Source organism: Aptenodytes forsteri, unplaced genomic scaffold (assembly GCF_000699145.1).
Source record: "Aptenodytes forsteri isolate BGI_AS27 unplaced genomic scaffold, ASM69914v1 Scaffold349, whole genome shotgun sequence".
NCBI lineage: Eukaryota > Metazoa > Chordata > Aves > Sphenisciformes > Spheniscidae > Aptenodytes > Aptenodytes forsteri.
Window position 1 is genome coordinate 4,693,771 of NW_008794452.1, and position 26,633 is coordinate 4,720,403.

A 26,633-nucleotide genomic window follows, 5' to 3' on the forward strand; every position below is an offset into this window, starting at 1 on the left:
ACTAGGGCAGGAATTTGACACAAAGGACTAAACACAGCATTGAGCGCCATGTCCTAAAAATGGTTATGTGTTTCATATTTGACCATTTTTTAAAGGATGGACAAATAAATTAGGGACCCAAATACCCTCCCAGGCTGCACATCAGAGGCTTCGCTCTAGCTCAGCCTCCTCAACATCACTCAGATGGCAGATATGCATCTGATGCCCTCCGGGGTGCCTTTCAACTAGCAGAGAATTGCCGGCTTTGCAAATTAGCCTCAGAAGAGAAAGAGGTGTCTCCAAACTCATCCCTCAGAGGCCTTTCATAATTTCCTCTACAATGCCTCTCCAGCCACCACTTCATTATTCCTCTGACCAGTGATCCCCGCTGAAGTACTCACACTGCCGAACAAAGCACATTCCCCCGAGACGCTTTCTTTGCAAAAATCTCTCTAATCATCTTCACATGTCTTCACTTTCCTCAGAGCAAGGGAAAAAAAAAAAAGGTTGGGGAAAAATAGGCAATTTTGTCTTTCCCTCCCCACCTCCGTATAATTTGTCCTCCCTGCCTGGTTCTTTCCCGTTATCTCTCCATCAGCTTCCTGACCCAGGAAAAAGCCGAGCCTGGGTTAGGCGCAGCTTAGTCCGCAGCTGACGGTGCAGACATCCACACCGGCTGATGGCTTTCAACTGGTTTGTCTGCTCCACCGCCCTCCCAGCACTTGCTCCGTCCTGCTCCCAGCCATGCTGGTCGCAGGGGTCTGTGCCCATGGTGGCCTCAGAGCCAGGTGGACACCATGAGCTGAGCCAGCGCCTCATCATGCTGCCCCAATGCTCTGGCCGATGGCTTGTGTGGCCAGTAACCAGCGCTGCCTGCCGGGCACGCCAACGGAGCAAACCACAGTTTGCTCATTGCTGGTTTTGAAGCAATACTTCAATGCACAGACATGAGATGGAGAACATAGAGGGGATGGAGAATCTTTCCAGGGATTTCAAACCCAGTCGAGATCCCCGGATAATCCTGTTTCTTCAAGGACATGGAATGGCACAAACCTTTCCATCTCCAAGTTTGCACTCTGCAAACTGTTTCAATGACAAAGACAGGAACTACTGTGGCTGCATTTGACATGGAAGCAAAGTGACCTTCAGAAAGCCGCTCCCACTGCCCCCCCTCCTCCGTGTTCCACTCGCATGCTCTCCCACGAGCAGTGCTCATGCCATGGCACACACAACCTTCTGCTCCGCACCAGGCAGTCAATGAAATGATCACTCACTTGGCTCAGGAGTTACCAGCTGCTAGACATGTCCTTGCTTGAGCCATCTACTGCCTAGCCTGAGGTCTGGTCCGAACCTCCAAAGCATTTCTAGACGGAGACCAAGGACTTAATTTCCATGCCCCTGGTTTGAGAAAGGAACCCAAGACCATGCTCCAGTTTCTGCTAAACAAGGGCTTACATATCTTCCACTTCCTTCCCCATCCAGACTAGGATGCGGCACATTCACAGAGAACCAGAGAATCCAGCTCCATTGCATGGAGTAGGCAAAGCTAAGGAATAAACAGGTCTTTCATCAGTAAAGGAGTTGCTCTGCTTTCAAGTGCTGGGAAAGCAAGCACGGCTTTAAGAAAAGCAGGGTAGGGCCTGGTGCAGAAAATAAATGTGAGGCTGCCTAGGAGGTAGCACCCCCCGGAGAGGGACACTCCGTGGGAAGGCAGGCTCCACTTCTACCTCTCTGCTACCGCTGCAAACCTGCAAAGCTGGACAAAGGAGACCAGGAGAGAGACCCAGAGTAGGAATCAGAGACATGGCAGAAAGGGAAAGGCCGGACAGCAAAAGGGAGCACAGAGAGAAGAAAAGCAGACCAGATAAAGTTTATAAATACTCAAAAAGATAGAGGAAAGGTGAGAACAGAATAAAAAAAAAATAAAGAACTTTGGGACAGCAATATGAATGCATTTCTGGCAGACTCATTGCTCTCACCTGGCAGAGAACAGGCTTGCTCAGGACGTACAAGCCCAGCTTCTGGTTATGACAAGGGTAAAAGGAGAAGGAAAACTTTCCCATCCCTCCATCCGTGTGTGGGTACAGGGACAGCAGCAGCTCCTACATCCACCGTGTCCGGGCAGGGGACCAGGAAGGCAGGGACCAACGTGGTGCCGGGCTGGGAGCAACGGGATGGATCGTAGTAGCCCATTCGGAGTGTTTTTCCAGGCTCATTGAGGAATGGATGGTGGCATAGGCATTGTTTTGGAGAAACACTGCTATAACGAGGGGTTTTATAGATGAGGGCCATAATGTTTAATTGCCCTCAGCCACCGCTCTCACAGTTTAAAAAGGCCATTAAAAATACTGGCTCAAACACAGGGGGGAAAAAAAAAAAGAAAAAAAAAGACATTGATGTCTCCTCCTTCCTCCCTACCCCTTTGGCCTTTGAGCATCATTCAAACCTGTAGGAGAGAGAGATACAGCTATTGCCCAGCTCTAGTGAAGAGCTACCTGTCAACCAGGGGAAGGCAATTCCCGCGCGCAGGCAAATTTTCCCACCCCCCCACTACATGAAGGGCCATTTGTATCGGGGAGCCACATCCTCAAAAGGCCCTGGACTTGCTGAGCCACTGAACTTGGAGCGGATGACTTTCATGAGATGTGAAAGGGGAACCCATCACACACCTTGCGCTGGATAATTTATTAATCAAAATGTGCTCCGTCAGGGCTCCTCAGCACCGAAATAGATGCTGTTGGATGTGGTTCATAGAGTCAGCAACAGACACAGTTATCATCGTATAAATAGTCCATCAGCTGCTGTGACCACCTCGCTGCTCTTCACCTTGAGTTTTTGCCCCCGTGTGATATGCAGGGAAGCATGCCAGGGCAGATACCTCACCCCACACTTGAATTCAAAGGGAACAAGTTATTTCCAAAGGAAACAGGGTTATTATGACTGGAGCTTTATTTCTTCACTCTGCGTGAAATCAAGATGCTGTCACACGCTGCTCTAGAAAACGGTGCCTGTTCCTCCTGCTCTGGACTTTGGTTTATTCTTCTTCCCAGAGGATGCAGCTCTCTCTGGGACAACTAATTCAAGCCCAAAGCTGCGTGCCGGCACTCCTCCGCACATGCCTGCTCTGCAAACAGGCATTTTTAGTATCTTCCCCAAAAGATTTAATTGCCCGTTCTAGCACAACCGGCAGAATTTCTGATCTTGCAGAGCCACAAAAGAAGCTTGGATTAAATGCTCGCACGGTTCCTTTTTTTAGAACCGAACATACAGTACGAGAAAATAAAAGGAGACATTTATCACCCGAGGTGCAATCCCCCTCCTGAAGTCCCCAGAAGCTGTGGCCAGGTACCAGAGAGGAGAACAGAGCCTGCAGAGTTTAAAGGTTCCTGCTCTGAGTATAATTCATCACAAGAAAGGGTGCTGAGTCTTGGACCACAACCACCATTCCCCCACATCATCTAAAATGTTCTCGGTGGCTCAAAGGGAAGGCAAATCACCAGCACTGCCTGGCTTGGTTTTTTTCCTCCCAGCCTTTCCTCTTTCCATGAATCTAACACTAAAACCTGCTATGGGAGAGCAGCCAACAGCTGAATCACGAGTCAAGACAGCAGAGCAACACAGGGAAAACTACCATAAATGTTTATTTCACTCATTTCTGTAAACGCAACGCTTTAACCCTCCACCGGCGTTCGCAGAGGATTTTGTCCTAATAAACAGGACGCAGAAGGCAGTGTGCATTCCCAGAGAGAATAGGCTGGTCTGGGCTGCCAGGCACCGCCACCTCAGAGCAGCAGTTGCAGAACACACTCACCCCGCAGCTGAAGGATGCATACACATAAAATTGGCACTTTCTTAATGGCTACTGTGCCTGGGCTGGATTGAGAGACCCACAAATCACCTCTCCTGCCTCTCCCCCAGCAGTAGGCTGACTCATCAGGAGAACATGAAAGGAGTATACTGTAATATGCCTGGTAACAAGTCTGAATCAGCTTTTAACATAAACCCCAAATCTCCAGGCTCAATACCTTTCAGAAAATCTTCCATTAAATACCATCTCAGAACCGGTTGTTTTCTCTAGCCCTAACATGAACAGAGGCAGCGCAGGTTCATCCTTCTCCAGTGGTTGCCAACATCTTGAATACACATTAAATCCCAAGAAGTTAAATAGGAAGTCCCAGAAATTAAACAAAAAATATGCTTTTGTTTCATATTCACACATAAATGGGAATGTATAGTTTTAATTACCAAAGGCCATTTGCTGGGGGACCACCTGCCATGCAAACCATTATCCCAACCGTATCTCTTTCCAGTGGTTTCTGGATTGCCAGGGAGCCAACGTGACAAGGAAGCATCATTAGTAGTGAGGAGGAAGACAGGGAGCAACCGAGCAAAGAAAAGAGGGGCTGTGGCTGTGGCTGCAGCCACCATCTCTTCTTTGTGCTGTTTCATCCCCTTGCATTGGCACGGTGGAAAAACAGCCTTTGATGAATAACTCGGCGTGAGGCACTTTTCCACCCATCAGCATGTCCTCCTACAGAAATGTTCTGCTATGATTACTGCCTTTAAATCACACTGGAAGGCCCTCCCAGCAGGTGTAATTTATGAGGACTTTAACACCCCGGTAGTTCACCGAGCGATCCGAATGTGGGAAAAAGTTGTCGCGATGTAGGCCAACTGGCAATGGGAATATTAAAATTAGCAGGTCCCATTTCCAAGGATCCTCCCTGATGTCCAGTTTAAGGGACTCAGGGAAGTGGTTTGCTTTGCCTTGCCTTCTTTATTAAGTCAGGTCAAAATATGAAGGGAGGTGTCAGCAGCTGAGGGCTGGGAGACCTCTTTGGCCACTTAACCTTACCTCAAGGGTTCGTGCTGCACTTTCAAAAGGAAGACAGTGGGGGACTCCAGATCTGTTAAGACCATGTGAAACATGTTCTGAGAGCTACTGCACTGATTTTTACATATATATATAAAAAATATTTTATTCCTTAGCAGGAAAACCAGAAGAAAGATGGAGAACAATTCTTTTCAGACATGCTTCCCTCTTGCTTTTGTAACTCACACTTCTATTACATTGTGCAAATAATGATTTTTAATTCATGCTTCCCTTGGGATGCACTAGCTTTAGGAAGAGAGCGCTTTGCCAGAAACTGCATCAGTCTCCTAAAACAATCAACTTTGGGGGAAAAAAAAAGTCCTAAGGGTTTGTGAAGAGCCCTAAAGACCAGCTCACCGACTGAAAGCCCCGTGCTCCCTCCCCTCTCTCCTGCAGGACTTTCCAAGCCGTGGGAAGGACGTATGGATTGCCCTTGTGCAATCTCCCATTGCCTATCCATCACCACAACTGAAATGTGTCAGGCAGGCAGAGACTGAGGTTCAGGCATCTTGCAGAGCCCTGGGACCCTTTCCCTGGGTTTAACCCTTCGATGCCTGCCCAAGCAGCACAGGTCACCTTCACATCTTCATGCCAGGAGACATGAAGTCTCCTGACTGTCCTGGAAATAAATGAAACCCAAAGTTTACCACTAGCAAGCAAAGCACGAGACAGCAGTCATACAATACGTTTTCCTAACAAGAGCTCGTGGGCCAAAGTCCCCTCCTGTCTATTAATTAAATTGCCATTTAATTCACGATAAAAATCCTTCTCTTAAAGAGCCAAAGGATTCCCCACGCCCCAGGCAATGTGCAGCAGCAGCAAACATGAAAACACACTGCCGTCTGCAGGCCTGATCCTGCTGAGAGCGCCGAGGCCCTCCGATTTCCACCAGGAAAATCAATCTCTGTTAGACCAGAGAGTTCCCTTAAATGAAAAGCCTTATCTAGAACAGGTTGTGTTATACAACAAGTCACTTGCTTTGCCTGGGAAATGAAAGATGATGAGGCAGAGTCCCCGGTACAGAGGCTATCTCCATAAATCTGCCAAAAAGGAGCGTGGATTACTTTGCTGGATTAATTATCTGTCCTTCAAACAGAGCCCTGACCTCAGCGGCTGAACATCTCCAACCTGTCAAAGCAGCCAGAGAACCAGGGAGGGAGGGCTTTTGCAGGGCACCGGCCACGGGCTGCCTGCGCCCTCCTTTTTGCCTGGGAAAAGGAGCAGAAACACGCATCAGAGCAACGGGAGCCCCGGCACCGACCAGCCTGTCAGCATGAGGGGCTTGAATTGTGAGGTCTCAATTTGGATTTCTTTTTCAAATGGCCTTTTGCACAGCGGTGACCCCACTCCTTGCAAAGCGTGGGGCAAAAAAGTGCATGTTTTCATAGGGTTAAAATACTCAGATTGGAAGGAAGGGGGAGCAACAACTGAATGGCTTTTCCCTATAAGATATGGAAATGATTCCCAGTGCAGGCAGGCAGGAGGCAGACTCATCTGCCCCGACAGGACAACTAGCCAAAGCCGTGACACAGCTAGATCAGCGCTCCTCCGTCATTTCAGGCTTAAACAGCTTTGTAAGCTGGTGGCATAAAGTTAGATCTTAAGTCTTATTTTATGTGGTTATGGTTAATCTTTTAGTTTTATTGTTTTCCTGTAATGGGAGGACCTTGTGCTGGAGATAGCCGTATAAATAAGAGCTGCTGCAGTATATCCCGAGGCGCAGCTACCCGAGGGCTGGAGCTGAATAGGACACTGGCAATTCCAAATTAATTTTTATACCCCACCTCCAAATCATACCAGTGCTTTAGATATTAATACCAAAGAAATGATAAACAGCTAGGTTGCTTTTGAGCTTTCTCTCTGCTGTATATTCAACCCCAGCTGGTAAAATCAGAACAGCTACATGCAAGCCCTATGCCCGAAAGCCTGGGAGAGCTGGGGAGAGGCATCACCCATCCCTGCTGTGAAATGGGAACAGCATCATCGCCACCTCCCCTCGTGCAAGTGAGCTGAAGAGCCAGGTATAATTACTACCTCCACCGACCATTTTCACTTTTGCTTACGGTTGGTTTCTAATTTAATTTGCTTCCCCATTCCCATATGTTAGGCCGTTTTTTTAAAAATTGCCATAAAAATTTATCAGCTCAGGCACAAAATATGCTCGCTGACCTTTACCATCATGATTGAGGATAATGACAAGTTAATTAGGCTTTACCTGCCTGCCAAAAAAAATCTCTTGCCTTGGGTGAGCAGGATTTTGGAGGCGCGCTAGCAGCTGGTTCCCATGTCCAGACTCTCAGACATCAGAAGGTAACATCTTCTTTCAAAAGCAAGAAGAAAATCATGGAAAGTATAAGAGAATGCCTTGAGCATAGTGGGGGAGGCACTCACACTCCTACTGACTTCAGAAAAAAACCTCTTTGCCCCACGACCATGTTTTCTTTAAAATTTGCCCTCAGCCACGCACCTTGGCTGCAATCCGGCAGCTGAATGGAGCTGTCAACAAACTCAATTCAAGGTGGAAGCAGAATGTCCTGAAGCTTGGCTTCAGGGATTTTGGACACCTCTGCCTTCACCTGAAGGCAGGGTGAGAATGGGGAGGAGGCAGGAGGCGACAGCGGGTGTCTGCAGTTGTCCCTTGGTCCGTCCATGGCCTGATCCTTCCCAGCACCACCGCTCTGCAAGACGCTGGTGCCAACAAGAGAAGGACTCCTGGGCAGTTATAAAACCACTCTGCAATTCTCATGTTTGGGAAAAAAAACCAAAAAGCAAAGCAGTTTAATCACTCTTTGATGTGTTCTGCCTGATTCTCCGATATGAGAGCTGCCCCCCACCAGGCAGGACCAGGGGCAGGGATTAAGCTCTTGGCATATGCAAGCAGATGCGAGGATGTTTGCACTGATCTGCCTGCCTGTCACTCTGCATCCCGCTGCCACCAGGCTCCCAGAGCATGCCTGGCTCCCTTCCACCATCCCTCCGCCCGGCCGTAACGGCCAGGCTGATGGCTACCCTGGCACTGAGCAGGGGACACTCGCAAAGGGACGTTGTGGCTATTTCACAGGAAAACCATAGATAGACATGAAAATAAGAGCATGCACGAACACTCCAGGTAAAAATCCAGGGTCCGAGATTTTGTTTCCTTGATTCGGTACAACAGCTGTGACTGTCCGATGAGCAGAAAGCCTGACGCGACCATGAGCGGATAGGTGTATTTAGCAAATTAACCCTCTATAGGTTGCATGCTTGTCTGTAGGTTTGAGCCATCAAATAAAGGCTCTTAGAAACCCAGAGCTCTTTGTATTGCATTAGTGCTGACAAGGGAAAATTAGATACCTACAGCATACTGGGTCAGAAAAATGGTCCATGGCCATCAGCAGATGCCTGAAGGAGGGTGTACAAACAGGACAAGGGTTATTTCCCAGCTGCTGAGCATCTTCAGGCTTTGAGCTGGATGAGGATTCTGTAAGCTGAAGGCTTTTACCATCCTCATGGTAGTTCAGAGGCGGTTGCAAAATTAGTTTGAGGTTTCAGTCCAGTCTCCAGTGAAAAAGGGCCCATATCAGCCGAAAGAAAGTCCCTGCTGCACTTTGGCCAGTTGATACATGCAATCGGGGGAATCTCTCATTTAATTCATGCCAGAGGAACATTAGAATAAATTGCAGAGGGAATTAGAGGAATAAATAATCCTTGCATCTTCAAAGGCAGGCTGACCTAGATACTTGCAGTCAGGAACAGTGGACTTGAAAGTCAGGGTGAAATCACCTTGACCCTAGAGGTTGATTAAAAGAGTGCTTGAAATGTCTAGCCTTTAAGGAAGAGAAACTGGGAAATTATTTCTGCACGTGTAGCTCAAAGGAGCTGCCAGCCAGCACCCAAAGCATGTGACACAGCGGGGAGAGGAGGCACTGCTGCCATTTCTTGCTGTGAAGATCCCCCCGAAAAGCAATGCCAGAAATAGGGTTACAACCCAGACCCACCAAGCTGGTCCCTCGCTCCTGGGTTAACCCGAGTAGTCTGTCTGTCCCTGAGGCACAGCCCCACCAAAGCAGCATCTGAGTGCAGCCCAGCGAGCATCAAAGTCTGCCTTGGATATGGTAGAGGCTCGCTGACCTCAAGGCAACTTAAATGAGATGGGTCCAGCCCCAAAAATTGGCCTTTCCAAAATTCAGCTGTGTTTTATCTGGAAATGCCTGCCCGGACTGCCCTGCCCCTGGCTCTTTTGCCATCAGAAGTTGACAAAAAAGATTTGGGCTTGTGGGGCTGCAAGAAGGGTCTCCCCAAAACCAATAGCAAGGAGAGTCGGGTTCAGTACCAGACACCTCAGACAGACCTTTCTTAGAAAATTAATTCTCTTGTAACTTGAAAGAGTCTTTTTTTCTCACAGCCGGTCAAACCAACCTGGTAGACCTTCCCCCAAAGGCAGGTCCCCAAGCTACGGTCCCAAAGGAGCCAAGCATTGCCCAGTGATAGCAGTTTCAGCAAGCTACCCACACATGCTAGGGAGGGTTCCTCGGGCTTCAGAGCCAGTCCGGGAAGGCAGGATTAATCCACGTGCCTGTCAGAAGGCAGAAAGTCTCCACTGCTTTAATTAAGCTTCATTCTCTAATCCTGCATCCTTGCGGGTCCAGCTCCCTGCCTCCCAGCTTGCAAAGCTCTGGCAATGCTTTGGGAGGCCAGCCCTCAGCTCGGAGGCTTTTGGGAAACACCGCGGAAACCACCAGGAGGCGTTCAGCCATAAACAGTCCCACTCCCTAAACAACAGCCACCCCATTGCCAACAAGAGTTTTACGCCTGGCTCTTTGCAGGTCTCCTCCATGGCACTGTGTGAAGCGGAGCTGTTTGTGGCTCGTCATTAGGACTGAAATGTTTCGCTATGAGATATTGTCAAATTTGTTAGAAATAATGTCCACTGCTCAAGGAAAGGGAGATGCCGCAAACGACATGCTCTGATAGCACCAAAGGCAAAGCAAGCTTTTCAGAGGAGTAAAAGCTTTCAGTTGTAGCAGTAAGCTACGGTAATTAGCAATGACAAATCAAAAAAGCAAGCAGTACGGTCGAGGAGAAACTTAGCCAAATATGATTTCCCAGTCACAGGATGTACAAAGACTTATTGCAGGGCTAGCTCCTCCAGCCCCGCTGGGCTCCCCACCACATCCCCTGATGACTTACCCGAGACAATGGTGTAGCCGATGCCCCGGGGACGGCCCTTGTCCTGGTCGACCGCCGTTATCATCCGCACGGTGGTACCCTGGGGAGGGAGAGGAGACACGCATTACAGCCACCCTGGCCAAGCGCTGCTGGGGCTCCTGGGGCGCCCTGCCAAGGCATTGCACCTCTTACCATGGGCCACATGCTTAGGAATACCTGTCCAAGGACAAGACAAGTCATGGAAAAGTCCCAACCTCGCTTCTCAGGGCAGTTTGGGCTCCCCACTCATAACTCTTGTGCAAGCTGCAAAAATCTGCTAACCCACCCCAGGATGTAGCTGGTGACACTGAGGGCAGGATCAGCATGTCCTCTAGCTGAACCGCTGAGCCTGACCATGCAGTAGGTTTGTACCAGGGCAAGTGTCCATAGGGACTGGAGAGAGCGCCACCAGACTCATTCCGCATGCTGCTCGTCCCCTGCCCAGAAGAGGAGGATTTGAAGCAAGGTCAGTGTGGTAAGCACAGCTATCAGTGCTCGAGGAAGAAAAGGAAGGAGGAACTGAAGGTGCAGCACTGGCAAAGACAGGACATGTCTCCTCACAGCATCACCGCTGCACAGGCTCTGGCTGACAGGCAAAAGCATATGCTCCTCTGCCACAGAGATTTTCACTCTGCAGTCCCTCGAGAACCAAAGGCGACAATTCCCTCCCACCATGACCTTCAGCACTGGTCACTACACCAGTTTTATCTCCCACTGGCTTCCTAGTTTCAACTGGTCGTCTTCTCCCCCTGCATTCTTCAAACAAGGCACCCCAGGCGACGAGGGATGCTTGTGCTGGCCATCAGCATCCAGCTGCATAACTAAGTGAGCTGCAGAAATTTTAATTGAAACCTTTAAAGGAGGAGGAGGGTTGGACAGATGCTGAGAACTGCCCACAGGCAGGAGCTTCTGCAACTGCCAGCTCACCCACCTCATCCTCCATCCTGCAGGACAGACCTGTTTCAGCAGAAAGGTCCAAGAGGCCAAGAGTCCCCCAAAACCAATGAAGAACATAGAAGTGACCCAAAATTCTTGTTTAGTTCTTTAAATAAAAACATCATGCGCTTATGTCAACTCCATAAGCTGTACTTCCCCTGCCGCACTGCAGTGAGCCCATATGAATACAAACACACACACACGCACATAATTAATGTAGTGTGAAAAAATTTACAACTCAGCTGTTCTTGTTTTCATTGGTTTATTAACAGTGGGAAAAGGAGCAATTCTAATTTTTTTTTTTTTTGCCCTCAAAGGAAATGTCAACAGAGGCGTTTGCATATCTAATGAGGGAGCATAGTGGGACGGCAGTGTTGCGTTTGTCCTGCAATCCATCAGTTGAAGGCCAACATCACTGGTGGAAAGCGGGGACTTGCTGTCTTCCACGGCTTTCAGAGTCATGCCCCTGTGGGCTCAATGGAGATGCTTTGCCGCTGCCAGCTGTAAAGGCAGCTCCAGGGGCCAGACAGACTGCCCCTTCCCTGATCTCTGAGGGCATTTCAATAGACTCCTTAAGTAAATTCACATTATTAACTGAGAACATTAGCCATAAATCCCAGGTCACTGGCCTTTGAGCAGCATTCGGCTGGTGAGGCTCAGCAGCCGCCAGAGAGCCTCTAAATCACCGACAATAACTGTCCTTTCCAAAGGAGCAAGGATAGCTAAAAAGCACAAGAAAAGTGGGAAAGGAGCAGGTGGGAAAGCAGAACAAGGGACATAGAAAGGAGAGCAAGGCAGAGAAAAAAAGGAGAGGCATACAATCCAGCATGCTCTCCCCAGACTACTCGGCTTTAATCTGCCATCCCAATGGGGCAAGCACGAGCCCCCCTCTGCTCCCCGGCAAAGCGGGAGCTCCTCCGTGGCAAGGGCAGTGGATGAAGGCACTTGGTCCATCTGACAGCTCGCTCATCGCGTGTCAAAAAGCAAAGGAGAGGCGCAGAATGATAAGTGTTGCCTGCCGTGTGTCACATTTCAAAGGGAAGGCAGCTGCGGGAGAAGGCAGGGCTCCCGCGATGGCCAAAGAATAGCAATTGGCCTGCTGATGCTGGGGCCGCTTTATCTGCGGGAAAGGTCCCTCCCGTAGGAGCCAAGGGGAAAGGCTGTTGGGAGAGATAAAAGGATGAGCTCAGATGTTGCAGTCAGGAAAGTTTGGGAGGGGAGCGGGGGGAATCTTGTTTGGATATCTCAGCAGCGTGTGCCATAGGGATGTCCATAGGAAAGAAGTTATCCAGACATCTGATCCCAAGAATGAGGGCTACCAGAGAGCATGCTAGCGTTCACCTGGTCCTCGGCAAGCCCATGATGATTGCTTTCACGCTTCTGTTTTCTGAGACTGGGTCTCCCACAGTTCTTCTTGCAGCCCTGTGTGTCTCCTCCTTCTCCACAAGACCCTTTCACTTCACCAGTGACGGAGAAACACATGCTGGAGCAGGGCTGAGCTCCCTACCGTTCCTGGACACCATCTCCTGGAACCACGACAGAGACAGGGACCTGGCCACCCCTTCTCATCCCTCCTGATTTCCAACCTTCCTGTCAGCTCCTTTGCAAGAGGCTTCCAATATCCACAAGACTGGCAGATCCCAGCTCCCAGGAATGGATGATCCCTTCCCAAGCATCCACACAGTATTTAGCATCTTGATGCTTCTGGGGAAGAGGCTGAACAAGTGCCACAGGACAGGCATAACAGTTATCCACGTAGCTGGTGGCAATTATTGCTTTTGTAGTGAGTGGTAAAAACTGATGAAGACAGTCTCGGAGCATGATTGCTCAGCATGGTCAACAGGAAGGAGTATTCTCATTCAGCACGTGTCTGAGTGAGATGGGGAGTCGATGTGATGCAAAACATGATGCTACACACAGGCTATAGTCGCCTCTTAATATCTCTGATGATCATGAAGTGTCTTGCTCACCATACCAGCAGAGTTAACTAACCAGAGAGGAGAGACTAGGAATGGGAAAACACCCAAAACCAAACCAAACTGTTGATCACGGCCATCCCACAATGGCAAAGATTGACTTCTCATCAACCACATCTCAACGATTTCTAATTTGTCTTCCAAAATCCCACCAGACCTTCTAGATACTTTTTGCTATCTAGGTCTTGGCACAGCAAGGGCAGGAGATGCTGTGCTCTGGCTCCCATAGGCAGCCAGCTGCACCCCTAAATTGGAGGGCACCCTCCCACCACCATCTCCAGCCAAACACATCTGGCAAGACTTCCACTTACTCATGGAAACCCCAAGCTGACTTCCAGTGCCAACAGCTCTGCCCAATGCTCACCCCACATGTTTGTGGTGTGAACCTGCAGCTCTTGGAAACTCCCAAACGTTCTTGACATTTCTTAAAGCAAGTAACAACTAGCCTGCCTACCACAGACAACGGTGGCTGCAAGGAAAGGCCGCGGGTGGTGGGTATAGACTGAAGCACCAGAACAGAATAACTCTCTCCCTCTAGGGAAGGAGGAAGAAGGTTTAGAAAAGTAATAATCTGGAAAAGCCTATGCTTAAAAAAAAGGCAAAGAAAATAAAGAATGGCACATTATCCAAACAAAATCTGAGGGTTTTTTGAAGAGGGGCAGGGGTAAATCAATCCTTTTTTAATAAAACCCTGAGCTTTTAATAAAGTGTTCACACTGATGGGCTGGAAATATTGTAAGAAAGAATTAGCTCAGAGCTATTGAGACTCTAGGGCAAAAATAGCACTGATTCTACATTATTTCTTTAACACAAGGAGTTTTTGAAGAGGAGTGGGATGGTGCTGAAGAATTAAAACTCTTTTAACGATATTTGACACGTATCTGTACCATGCTATTGCAAGGGAATAAAACTGCTGGTCTTAGGACCAAACACCAGTGGGGTTTGTCCCCCCTCTTGCCTTTGCGTGGCTCCCTGCGGGATAAAGCACACTTTCATAGGCCCCAGCTTGTCTCTTAGCGAGTGGATTCCTCCTCTTTAACCCCCAAAGTGAAGCTGCGATGCTGCCTGGACCATGCACCAGCTGAGGTCCAAAAGCAGGGGCTCATCAGACCAACAGCATCTCTGCAAGGCGAAATGGCCCCTCTCCTCCAGCCCCTATTAACTTGTCTGGAGAACATCAATGATGCTATCCAGTCGGATACTGTGAGGGCGGACACCCAAAGACTCTGAGGATGAAAAATACAACATCGCCAAGCCTTGCCACAGCTGCAGGCAGCTTTGGCGCACTTGGGTACCCTGGGAGGGACGTCTGAGGCACGCTGGGATGATAAACAGCATCGAGAAAGAAGATACAACACCTCCAGGGACAGCAAAGTCTCTCCCCGCTGAGTCCTCTCCCTTTGCCTGATAAGAAATTTCTTTCTTCTCAGTGTCCAAATAAGCACATGCTCAAAATGCTTCTAAATTATGCTACCAGATCCTGGCCTGAGAAAAATAAGAGCTACAACGGCACTTCTCTTCCTTCTTGTGCCCCTCCACCCCTTTTTCTTCTTCTTCTTCTTCTCTTACAGGATTAGGGACTTGAAAGGCAAGAGCAGCCCAGCATTGCAGCAGGAGGAGGAGGGGGGAGCGCTTCAGAAAGCTGCCACGGCAAAAAAAATCCTATTTCTCACTTCTTAATTCCAGTCAATTCCAGTCAAAGGGCTGATAGAGATCTGTTTGCAGTAATTTGCTGCAGTTTATCCACTCTTTTCACCTTCTATCGGCTCTTCACTGACGGGCTGGCTGACATGCTGTTACTCGAGTGAGGAAATTAAAATTTGATGCAATAATCCCGAATAAGAAGGATTTTATTAGGTAATGTATACACTTTAGATGAGGTATTCTCGCCTGATACATTGATAGAGGAACACAGACATGCTGTGCTCCACAGATAAAAAGAGAGGCAAGAGAGACGGAGAGCGGGCATGTGGAGAAGCAGCAAGTCTCCGCTCTGTAGATTTGGGGCTGGGATGAGACATCTCGAGCACTTTTTGACCTGCTGAGCCCAACGGCAGGGCAAATGTCACCCACAAATGCACTGCAGCCTGCTGGCTTGACCTGGAAGCCTGTTTTTGGACAGAAGTTGGCCAAACCCAGACTCCTTACCCAAATTTGCTGTTATTCTTTTGGTAACCAAGCCATTCTGCAGGGTGACAGTTTCCACTCCGCACTGTGACTGGCTCCCTGGGGTGGTAGGGCAGAGCGGATGAGAAGACTTCCCATAAAGAGATGAAAATGTACATGTTAAACCCCTGGCTTGCCATAGCAAACCACATTCTTGTTTCAGCAGTGGAGATTTCTTCCGTGAAGGATGGGACTTTGGGTCCAAACCAGAGAGCAATACCACTCAAAGTACTGTCCACGTTCAGCAGTCGTCTTCTTCACCATGTCTCTGGTGGCACCTATCCATTTTGGATATCTCAATGCCTTTGGACGTGTTACATGGGGCCAAGAGAAATTAAAATCTCTAAACCCGTCAGAAAACTGCTAACAGTTTGGTGAGCACTCCTCCTTCACTCATTTCCTATTTCAGGTTACACAGTGATTATTTGCTGCTTTGCCTACTGCAAACAGTGCACATTCTGGGAATAATTGTGATTGGCGTATCAACACAAAGAGGTCGTTGAGCTCCAGCCTTAATATCTATCATTAATTTGAGAGAGATCCCCTTTCCTAGACACCAGGTCACTCCATGAAGGTCTATAATTCCACCAGTCTATAATTTTTGATACTCATGGGATTTCCATTTCTCTAATTTCATCTAAGGCTTTTTCCCCCCCCAGCTAAGGCTGATCTAAGTAGCGGTTTTTTTCCCTGCAGCTCATACTGCCCAGCACAGAAGCAGTCCTTAACAACACTGAAACTCATTGAAACTTTCACTTCATGAAAGTAACGCATGAAGCCAATTTTTGGCCATCTTCGAGCTGGCAGACAGGTAATGTGCTGTCTGACCGCGGGATTTGTGACAGTAGGACTCAGCCCTATTGAACCAGCACTCTCCGTGCCATCAGAGCCAGCAGTTTGCTCCAAAGCGAATAAAAAAGGCATAAACTGAAACGAGCTGGAGTTCACCCTACCACTGCATGAACTGAGCCATCAGGCGTTTTGGATCCAGTGCACCAGAGACGTTATGGGATGCACATGTAGTATGGATACCTACCACGCCATGATTTTAGGATGGAAGGTTTTTCCATCCATATACAAAACCATTTGCCTTACAGACAAAGCTATGGGATGCCTTGGGAAGGTGGATGCTGCTGAGTAGGGCTAGTGCTTGGGCTGAAGGTCCTGGGCACCCTTACTGGGAGCAGAGCTAACAGCTCCCAAAGCTGAAGCTGCCCGCCACACTCCCTGCCGTCTGCTGCGGGGGAAAAAAAGCCCTGCTGGATTTAGAGACCAGGAGACGTTTTCCACAAACAGCGAGTTTGCTGACAAACTGAGTTTCAGAAGAACTAAAATGATTGGATCAATTTGGCAAAACCTGGGGGAAAATGCTCAAAGTGCTGAAATGGCTGATGATTCTGGCATTTTCAAAACTGCCTCATTTCAGGAACATTTACATTTTTCTTTAACTTTTCTATTAGAAATGGCATGCATATACGCTGTGGGGAGGAAATAGCATGACTGTGTGCTAAGAACAACAGAAAAACTTTTTAAAATTTAAGAAAAATTGTTTAGGAAAAGATTTTATTTGGGTTTCAGGCTTCCTAAACCTCCTGCTTAGGCTCCCTTTTTTTAAAAAGGGCAAAACGTTTTGGAGCTGGCTTGAAACATGTTGTTCCAGAAAGAAAAAGGTTTGCCTCTCTTTGGATGCCATTTGAATCCCATGATTTATCTCCCCTGCCTCAGACCTGCATTTGCACTTCAGCATGGAAACAGGGCTCGTCTTTGCACCCAAGCTGCAAACGTCAGGGCAGAGCAATGCAAACCTGTGGTGGAAGGAAGGACGGAAGGACAAATACCTCTGCAGAGAGGAGGTTTTCCTCCAGCTCTTTTAGCATACCTTGTGCTTTCTGTCTCATACCCTGCTCCATCCTCCCTCAGCCCCCGGCGCAACACTGCAGTCATGCACATCGGCATGAAGCAGCAGCCCTTACCGGAGGTGAATTCTCATAGATGTTCGTGCTGTAGGGCAGGTTGATGAAGATGGGGTCCATGTCCTGCACATCTGTGATGGTGATCGCCAGGTTGGCCAGAGTGGACAGTGGCTTGTTTTTATCTTGGTCCTTGAAAAAATGGGGGTTGGTGGAGAGAGAAAGGATTTCTATCAGAAAAATAGAATTATTCAACAGTATTAAGTTTCTTGCAGTTGTAGTTGGGTCAAAATTTCTGAATAGGCCAGGTAATCATGTCTTTTTCAAGCTACCTGCTAGAATTATTGTCCACTGTACCTCCCTCTAAGCTGAAATACAATACGCATTTCATTCCAGCATTAGCCCTTTAAAATAAAGCAAGCACCAGTTTAGTTTTCATCACATTTTGGGTGGAAAAGAAGCAATGCTCTTCAGCGTATACTTCAAAATATAAATTCCCTCCTAATGCAGATACAGCCTAGGGCACCTCTGCACCGTGAGACCCAGGTGTGGTTGCCAGCAGACTTTCATACCCGCACATCACAGCAGAGCATCTCATACCCCCCAGCGCCGATGCCTCCGCACAGCTTGGGCTCTGTCGGCTGGAACATGACAAAGCCCACCAGCTCCCTTGCCTTTCCACTGTTCTTCATTATCCTGCGGGCTGCGTTGCAGTTGGAGCTTTATTCTTTTCTGTTGAGCTTTGGCAGAGGGTACATACACCAAGTACTGCTCCTGGTTTCGTAGGATGCCTCAGCTCTCACACAGAAGGCAGGGTGGAAACCTGAACTGCAGGATACATCCTCGCAATAGCAACCTCCTTTCTACTGGGCTAATGGTTTTGGCTCCGATAAACTGCAAATCTCTCCTCTCCCGCTTTGCACAGGGTCTGGCAGGATCAGGGTAACCAGGAGCTGCCTTTCTAGGCAAGCCAAGCTGCTTCCACAGCTGCAGGGAGGTGGGGAGCCATCCTCCCTGCTCTGCAAAGCAGGTCACAACAAGCATGCAGCGATCTTAGGATGAGCAGTGGTAGCCCTTGAACACTTCAATGCTCCGAGCAGGAGCATCATCTCCCTTACACCCCATCACAACCCATCAGGACAGAGCCGCAAGCACTTTCCCAGAGCAAGACCCTTCTCCAGCAGCCAATGCAACAGCAGTACAGGCTGCCACCAGCTTGTCCTGGCAGTGCCCTGCTGCCACCGGTTCTCTTGCCGGAGCCTCGTCCCGTGGGTGCTCAAAAGTGACCCCAATGCCCATAGCCCTTTGCTAGAAGGGCAGGAGCAAAGAGATAACACACAAAGGGAAGGAAATAAATCTCTCCTTACCCCCTAATCAAGCACTGTGGTGAAAGGCAACCATTAGAGGTTACCGCACACTTCTGCAAAATGGCTGTGAACAGCAGCAAGGACTGATTGCCAGAAGATTAATGTTAATTTAAACTGTATTCAACAACGCAGCTTGTACATTATCCTCTTAACCTGCAGGCCTCAGCATTTATGGCCTGGATGGATGCTTATTTCTGACTCGCGCTCTACTGTTAGCGTTATCAGATTGAAGTCTTTCGTTTCTTCAGATAATGTTTTTTTTCCCTCCCCTTCATCTCTTAAATTTTGGTTGAAGTATTACAGATAGCACTGAAAAAGCAAGCACATTTCAAGTTTCCTCACCTACTGCCTCTGATGCTGCCCTTTCCAGTCTCTTTCTGCCCTTGCTGCCTACATCCCTGGGATGAAACGGATCCTGCCTTGAACCAAAGCTCCACAGCTGTTCTGCAGCCCTTGTGGCTACCCTGAATTCACCATCACCCCAGTTCCCACTCCAGACAATGCAAATTTTTCATCAGGCAGGCAAGAAACTGCATTTGCTCTTCCAGTTCCTGCTATGCTGGTACAACTCTCATCCTCCTTCCCGGGCTGAGCTTTGCTCTGGTGTTTCTCATTGCATTTCTGCTAGAAATTACCAGCACCCTGAGACCGAGATGAGGAGATATTCCCACAGCTGCAATCAAGCCTTGTTAGAGGCTTAATAGTTAAGCCTTTGAACTCCCTGAGCTGAAAATCACTAGAAGCCAGGAGCGTGTTAGGTAGCAAGTACCAGATATGCCCCCATTTTATCTTTGCTGGTAATTGCACTGGGGATATGGGGCTAGATGGAGCTGGATGGACCAAGATGGCATCCTTGTGTCCTTGAAGAAACCAGAATCAGACATGGGAAAGAAAGGCATGTTTCCATCAGAGCTTGTGTTTGGTCCCATGTTTTGTAACCCACTAGATAGTTCAGCAGCATGTCCTGGTGAAGCATGTTGGCAACAGAGACCGATAAGGAAACAAACAATGGGCAAGGCCTCTTATCACTGAAATATTTAAAATAAAATGAGGCATACTTCAGAAAAAATAAGCTCCCGAGGAAAATTCCACAGCCTTGAACACGCAGAGACTAGGCTGAAAGGTTGAGCTGTTTGCCTGTGGCCCTGCAGTCTGCAAATGCCCAGTCTCCGTGGTCATGAAGAGCAAAGCAGCCCTGCACAGCCCTCCACATCCTCGTGACATTTGTGGTTCTGCATCAAGACAATGATCTTGATTAAATCACATGCTTCAAGAGCTCTAGCCAGCTGCCTGGAGGGGTCGGGAAGGGTTTCCCCCCCCTCTCCTGAATGCAGAGTTGGTCACATGTATTGTAGGGCTGAATCTCACCTTCCTCTGTTGCATCTGAGATGGGAAAGGAACCATCACCCAGAGTGCCTGCTTGCATGGGGCTCCTCATTCACAGGCTCCCTACCAAGCTCTCGCTAGATATGACACAAAGAAAGAAGTTTCCCATTCAGGTGGGGCATGAATTTGCCATGGTGGCCACCTGGATGTACCTCTCCCAGGGGTCCCCTCCTCATACGGTGGCATCAACTGTAATTAGGATCTTGGTTTCTCTTCCTCTATCCACCAAAATTGTAACTCTTGATGTCTGAACTCAGCTTTTGCTGAGTGAGACTCAGTGGGTTTAATACAGGTGAATCCATCTGTTATAATCCATGATGCACAAGGAATGAGACCAGAAGATTTAATGGTCTGTATGTCCTGTACTGGCTTTCTTCACCAAGGGATCTACTCACCTTTATGCAGAAGCCCCTGACACACGTATGATGCTGTTGGAGATGTGCAGCTGTGCTCCACAAGCTGCACAGCAGCGATTTGAAACTACCCAGGCACCGCATTGCTATAATACCTTTCTAAGTGGAAAATGCTGGATGTGCCTGAGAAGGTGTCAGTGTGGTGCAATAAAATAAGTAAACAGCAGCTCCTTCCCCATTGCATTCCCTCCAGAAAACGCTTCCTCCCCTGTAGCAGCCAGGATAAGTCTCACCGTGGCGTTGACCTGGAGCTGGTATGCCTGAGTCACTTCATAGTCGAGCTCCCGTATCACTGACACGATGCCACGGCCACTGTCAATGGCAAAGAAATTGGAAGGAGGCTGGAAGGAGTAAAGCACGCTGCCTCCTGCCCCCTGGTCCGGATCCGTGGCATTCACTATGAAAATGGGAGTGCCCACTGGTGTATTCTGGAAATAAAAAAAAAAATAATATATCGGTAAAATTGTGCACCAGCCTATTTTCCCATCAAATACAAATCAGCAATTTCCTTTGCCCACCAAAAGGAATATCTAGAGACCCAAGAACTTCAGTCCTATATTTTCAGGACATTTATAAGTTATACAGCTGTTTTCTTTATTACAGTATTGCAGCAGCTATAATAGTTGTTACACACTTATAATAATAGTTATACAGCTGCGGTCAAGATAGCACTCTATCACAAACCCTTATTTCCCAGACATCACAACTTTCCAGAAAAATTACTCTCTCTGCTGAAACTTGTTTTCTGCCCAAAGGCACTTTTATTTTCAATGCTGATTTCCTCTCTGTTTTCACCTTAAGGCATTAAATATGAGAGCCTCAAAAAAAAAAAAAAGTCATTAAATGCAACACAGAACTTTATGTAAAATTCAAAGTTATAGTTTCCACAGCAACTAGAACCTGGCCCGATTAACGCAGGCATTAACAGTTAAATCGCCATAAATCTGGAATTAATCTACATGCATAAAATACGCAGCTGAGTGCACAAAATCCAGCAATGGCAATGCAGTTTGGCACTTCTTATTGTTTAACTTCACAGCAGGGAGAACAATTATCCATTTTTGGAACAGCTGCATGTTCCTATGCAAATCTTAAATGCATATTCTTGTCTCTCTAAAGGCAGCAGCACAGACTGCAAGCAAAAAGGCTTTGCTGGGGACCCAGGCTGCAGGTACACACAGATCACGACCGCTTGGGCAAGTACAGAACTTTATGTAAAATTCAAAGTTATAGTTTCCACAGCAACTAGAACCTGGCCCGATTAACGCAGGCATTAACAGTTAAATCGCCATAAATCTGGAATTAATCTACATGCATAAAATACGCAGCTGAGTGCACAAAATCAGCAATGGCAAATGCAGTTTGGCACTTCTTATTGTTTAACTTCACAGCAGGGAGAACAATTATCCATTTTTGGTGGAACAGCTGCATGTTCCTATGCAAATCTTAAATGCATATTCTTGTCTCTCTAAAGGCAGAAGCACAGACTGCAAGCAAAAAGGCTTTGCTGGGGACCCAGGCTGCAGGTACACACAGATCACGACCGCTTGGGCAAGTATATATGTTTGTAACACGTTCACAGCCACATTAAGGGTTGACGAAGAGCTAAAACTTGAAAGCCAGACAACAAATATCAGAAGCGAGACATGGCAGCGGCTGGTTAGGGCCAGTTGGGATAATACAGATTATTTCTGCAAACCTCTTCCCAAGCCTCTGCTTTTTATTGTTAACTTAATTCACGTTGTTATTCATGCTCAGCTCATAGAGAAGTATCATGAAGTACTGAGAAGGTGGAAAGAAGACTTGAGGAGATGCAGAGCTTAGAGGATGGGGCACTGATTCCAAGTGGAGCTCCTCCTGCAAATCTTTGGCCAAAGCTGAGCAACCAACTGAGCCATTTTCAGGTTTTTTGGGAACCACAAAGCTTGCAGCAAACCATGGCAGGGCTTCAGCAAGGCTGTCCCAGGCCGCCACCTCCGCTAGAAAGCATAAGAAACCAGGGCTCCATGCTTGGAGATCTGATTTAACTGGTTTAATACTGGGTGATGGCACCAGAAAAGAACCAAAGCATCTGAATTGCCCCCGGCAAGGCTCAGGCGAGCAGAAACTTGCCTCCAAGGCAGGTGGCAGGATTTGCCACGAGCTTGGTCAGGCAGAGTGGGGAACCCAGGGCACATCCCGCAACTCATGCTCTCGCACCCTCATCCGCACATGTCCCTCATGCCTCCCTGCCCTTGCATCCAGCCACACAGCATCGCAGGGACACTCTGACATCTAAGCTGGCCTTGGGCTCAAGCAAAACGCCAGCTTCCTTACTTCAGTGTCACTTCTGCAGAGATGTGAGAGGTTGCAGTTCCCACCTAGCTTTCATTTGCTTTCTTCCCCCCCCCCAAATCAAGCTGATAAAGAAAGCCTCACAGGGCATGGCCTGAGGATTATTTTTTAAAGCACCTTCAAGTTTTTTTGTGATCAGCAATCGTAAAAGCATAAAAGATATAGCTAGAAGGGACCTCAAAAGAGAAACCTGTCCCCATGCTACACCTAAATCATTCCTATCCTTAAAGCCTTCCAGTGATGGAGACACCACAACCTCCCCAGCCCATTTGCCTTACAACTGCTCATTTTCTGGCATGCTTAACCCAGATCTGCCCTGCTGCCATGTAAGTGCTTGACTTTGTGCCATGCACACAGCACGTTAATCCTGGCTTGTGCATTCGGAGAGCTCAGGAATGAACTCGGTCAGCTCAGGAGGCGTGTTGGGGTGGAGAAGCCCTTCATGGGGGGCTGTGGTGGGTGTTTGCTTTCCGAGCACTTCCAAGACACCTTCTCAGACAGGACTAGGGCATCTCCCCATCCTTCTTTAGGTTACCTGCCTTCCCCAAGCCATCATCAGCTCCGAGCAGCCCCAGAGCATCCCGCAGCCCTCCCCCTCGCTGCTGCCAGGGCACTGCTTTGACCGCTGCGGTCCACATGCTCCAACGACTGCCTTCTCAAATTCCTCCCCCAGAGCCACCTGGGGTATCAATGTCAGGATGAAGAGCATTACAAATTAACCATTACTAGGGGGAGGAGGGGAGAGGCAGCAAAAGAGTAGATGCGGGGTTGCACTGATGAGGTCTGGGGTATATGGTCCCCAGGAATAATAATATTCATAAGGATAAAGCTGGACTTGATGAATATGTTTCCTCTTCTTTTTAAGTGCCCCTAGCCACTCCTTTTAACATGCAAATCTGCTCTGGTCACCCGTGATTATGGGGCTGCAGCAGGCTATGAAAGAGGAGAGCTTGATTTCCCCGGCATTGTATTTCATACAATAGCCCAAAAGCAGGCTTTGAAGAGAGTTCATCTCCTCGTCCTTCCAAAAGAGAAGCTGCCTGGAGGGACACGGAGGTCACCAGCTTCGGTGCTGTCAGCTCCAGTCCCTGCAGACACCGCCTGAGCTCTGACTTGGTGATTACCATATTTTTATCCTTATTTTACAGCTTTGCTGACCAGGTCCCTTCATTGGCCAGGATAGCAAAAGCCATACAAGCCGGCTATACGCTTTGTACAAAGACCTGGCTGGCCCTGGGAAACAGTCACAGGCATCTACACCAAAGCATCCGAGGGGCTGGGAGGGACCCCAGGGGAGGACTTCAGCAGGGGGCAGTGGGCACCTGCAAGCACGAGGGTGGGTGCACAAGCAAAGCACGGCACGTGTGAATTTAGGAGGGGAGCAGAAGGGCTCCCAGGCAATAGGAGCAGCATTACAGGAGCTTGAAGCTGAACAGCATGGTCACAGAGGGGGAAATCTCTGATACTGCCCAAAGTGCACAGGTCAGTGGGAAAATTTCACTACCAAATTGTTGTGGTTTAACCCGGCAGGCAGCTAAACACCACACAGCCGTTCGCTTACTCTCCCCCTGCCTGTGGGATGGGGAGAGAGAATCAGGAAAAAAAAAAAAAAAGTAGCATTTGTGGGTTGACATAAAGACAGTTTAATAGGACAGAAAAGGAAGGGAAATAATAATAATAATAACAACAACAACAACGACGATAAAAGAATATACAAAATATGCCCTTATTCCTGACAGCACACAGGTCAAAGGATGCAGACCTATAAGAAGTGCTCTGGGAAATGCATCTTTTTTTTCCCCGAGGCTCAAATTCAAGCAAAAAAAGCCCAAAGCCTCTGGCAAGCCAAAACCAGCTGTGGGATGCAAACATTCCATATCAACAGTCCTCCAGGAAAAAGAGGTCTCATTTTCAATGTTCATGCCCAGGCAGGACATAGTCAGGACTCAGAGGAATTTCAGACCATCTGCCTTAAAAAGCATAAGAAGTATGTCTTTAAAATCCTCTTGCTGTTTTTGGGTCAAACAGGCTCAAGATATTCCTCAGCGGGAGGCTGATGTCTTTATTTCTCAAAAGATGCGTCCCATCATCTAAACAATGGAGCAAAACATCTATATAAACAGCACCGGCTTGGTTTTGCGTTTGATGGTAAATAACAGGCAGAGAGCACATCCCAGGGAGATGCGGCTGGTAAGCCCTGCACCAGGTCAGCTCAAGACAGATGGTGTCTCTGCATTTTCAGCATTTGGCCCATTTATAGGACTCTTCTGCTTGTCCCTCGTGGCTGTTCTTCCTTAGCAAAGATTAACTGTGGTTATGCTTAGTTCACTGACAGGCAAAAATAGCAAATTCTATCTTTTCTGTCCAGAAAAAAAGAAATGCAAACAGACAACAGCCTACAGGTAATTGTGGCAAATAGGTTAGTTTTCTACACGAGTTGCCAATTTTTTTCATTTTTAAAGCTTTCCACTCTCTCCAGCAGCCAGTAATGAAGCTTAAGTCACCACAGAAAAAAGAACTGGTGACAAAAAGATGTCATATCATTAAATCTTTGTTATGATGCCAGCAGATGTAAGATAAAAATAAACATGCAGACAGATACCTCCCACGGAGGAGGAGGAGGGCAAATGGGAGCGGGACCCACTCCCGACCTGTCTCCAGCACCCCATCCTTCATCTGACAGCTCGGCAGGAGCAGCTCCAGCACCCAGGTCCCCCCTGAGCAACTCCAGGAGTTAAAGTGCTCCGGTGAGCCAGATGCAATACCGCTGAGCTGCATGGGCTGGGGATGCTGGCGTGCAAGGTACCGAGGCCATTTGTGCCTCCCTTATTTTGCAATAAATGAATATGAAAGGTTCAAACCATTGTAAAAATCTTATAGGAAGAAGCTCTGGGATCCTGTTTGCTGGAAAGAAATACTGAACGGTAACAGCATGTGTTTGTTACACATGGCTACCCAAAGCACCAGGAAGACCAAACCAAGTGCAGCAAGGTACAACAGGAGACTACTCCATTTCAAGCGTATCACCAATAGCAAGGATAGACTTGGATTAAAATAAGGAATGAACAACCCTAAAATCCCTGTCCAAACATGAAAGGAGGTTGCTGCATGAGGAGGTGGCAAAGGAAAGACCAAGACCTTGCCTCTCTTACATCAACACAGCAGTACAAGACAATATGCATGTTTGAGTGACCAGAAAGAAGTTTTGTTTCCATCCAAAAGCTCTCATGGGTACGTACCAAGCATGGCCCACCACAGCAAACACCTCCCCTGGTCTAGGCTGTCACCTCCTGTGCAACACTCCAGCACGAGTGACCAGACACAGACGTGTCCCGTGTTAACCCTGGCACATAGACAGCTGGGACACCAAAGCCTTATACAATATTCTCCGCAAAAGTGCAGCTAACGCTTAAGAAAAGGTTATCAGAAAAGGGCCTTTTTAAAATATTTACACCTCGCTCTCTGGCCACACCTATAGTCTTTAATATCTTATTATGAATCCTGGTATAAAATGCATTAGTAATAAAATTTCTGATGGATGCTGCTCTGACGCAACACAGCAATACAAAGTGGATTATGACTCAGAGGAGATGCAGCCTCCGGAGGTGCGATGTGCCCTACAGGGCAGATTGCATGCCCAAACTCGAGGGGTGTTGGGCAGGACTCCCTAAAAATGTCAGAGCACAATCTCCTCTTGTGTGCCACCAAATGTTCCCTGAGGGCTGCAGAGCCAGCTCTGCTGGGGTGAGGGCTGGCACCGGAGAAGCACCGGGGAGCAAAGCAGTGGTAGGACCACGCCAGCACAAGGACTGAAGATGGCCTGGGTGAGGAGCTCCCGAGGAAAAGAAACTCCCAAATCAAGGAAAAACTTTAGGGGGGACAATTTTTAAGGCATATGTAAAGCTACACGAACAAACTCTTTTTTCACATGGGGCTAAAAAGAACAGGCTTTTTGCAGACAAGCCAGCATCCGTGCCATTTCACCAGGCCCGCGGCGCCTGCTCCAAGAGCATATAAAACCCTCCGGCCGTCAGAGAGCCGCTCACCCTGCTAACGGAACAGATTTGCACGGTGCCTTCAAGAGCTTTCCACCATAGCAAAACCAT

General features: G+C 48.1%; 1 protein-coding gene across 1 annotated transcript in view; it reads right to left on the minus strand.

The window, feature by feature from the left end:
- CDH23 (cadherin related 23) overlaps nt 1-26,633 on the minus strand; it is a 208,079-nt gene that overhangs the window by 98,614 nt on the left and 82,832 nt on the right. The window contains exons 6-8 of the mRNA XM_019474917.1: nt 20,427-20,621; nt 17,091-17,219; nt 10,022-10,100 (exon numbers count right to left, since the gene is read on the minus strand). Of these exons, the coding sequence (XP_019330462.1) occupies nt 10,022-10,100; nt 17,091-17,219; nt 20,427-20,621 (403 nt within the window). The remainder of the gene's footprint in view (nt 1-10,021; nt 10,101-17,090; nt 17,220-20,426; nt 20,622-26,633) is intronic.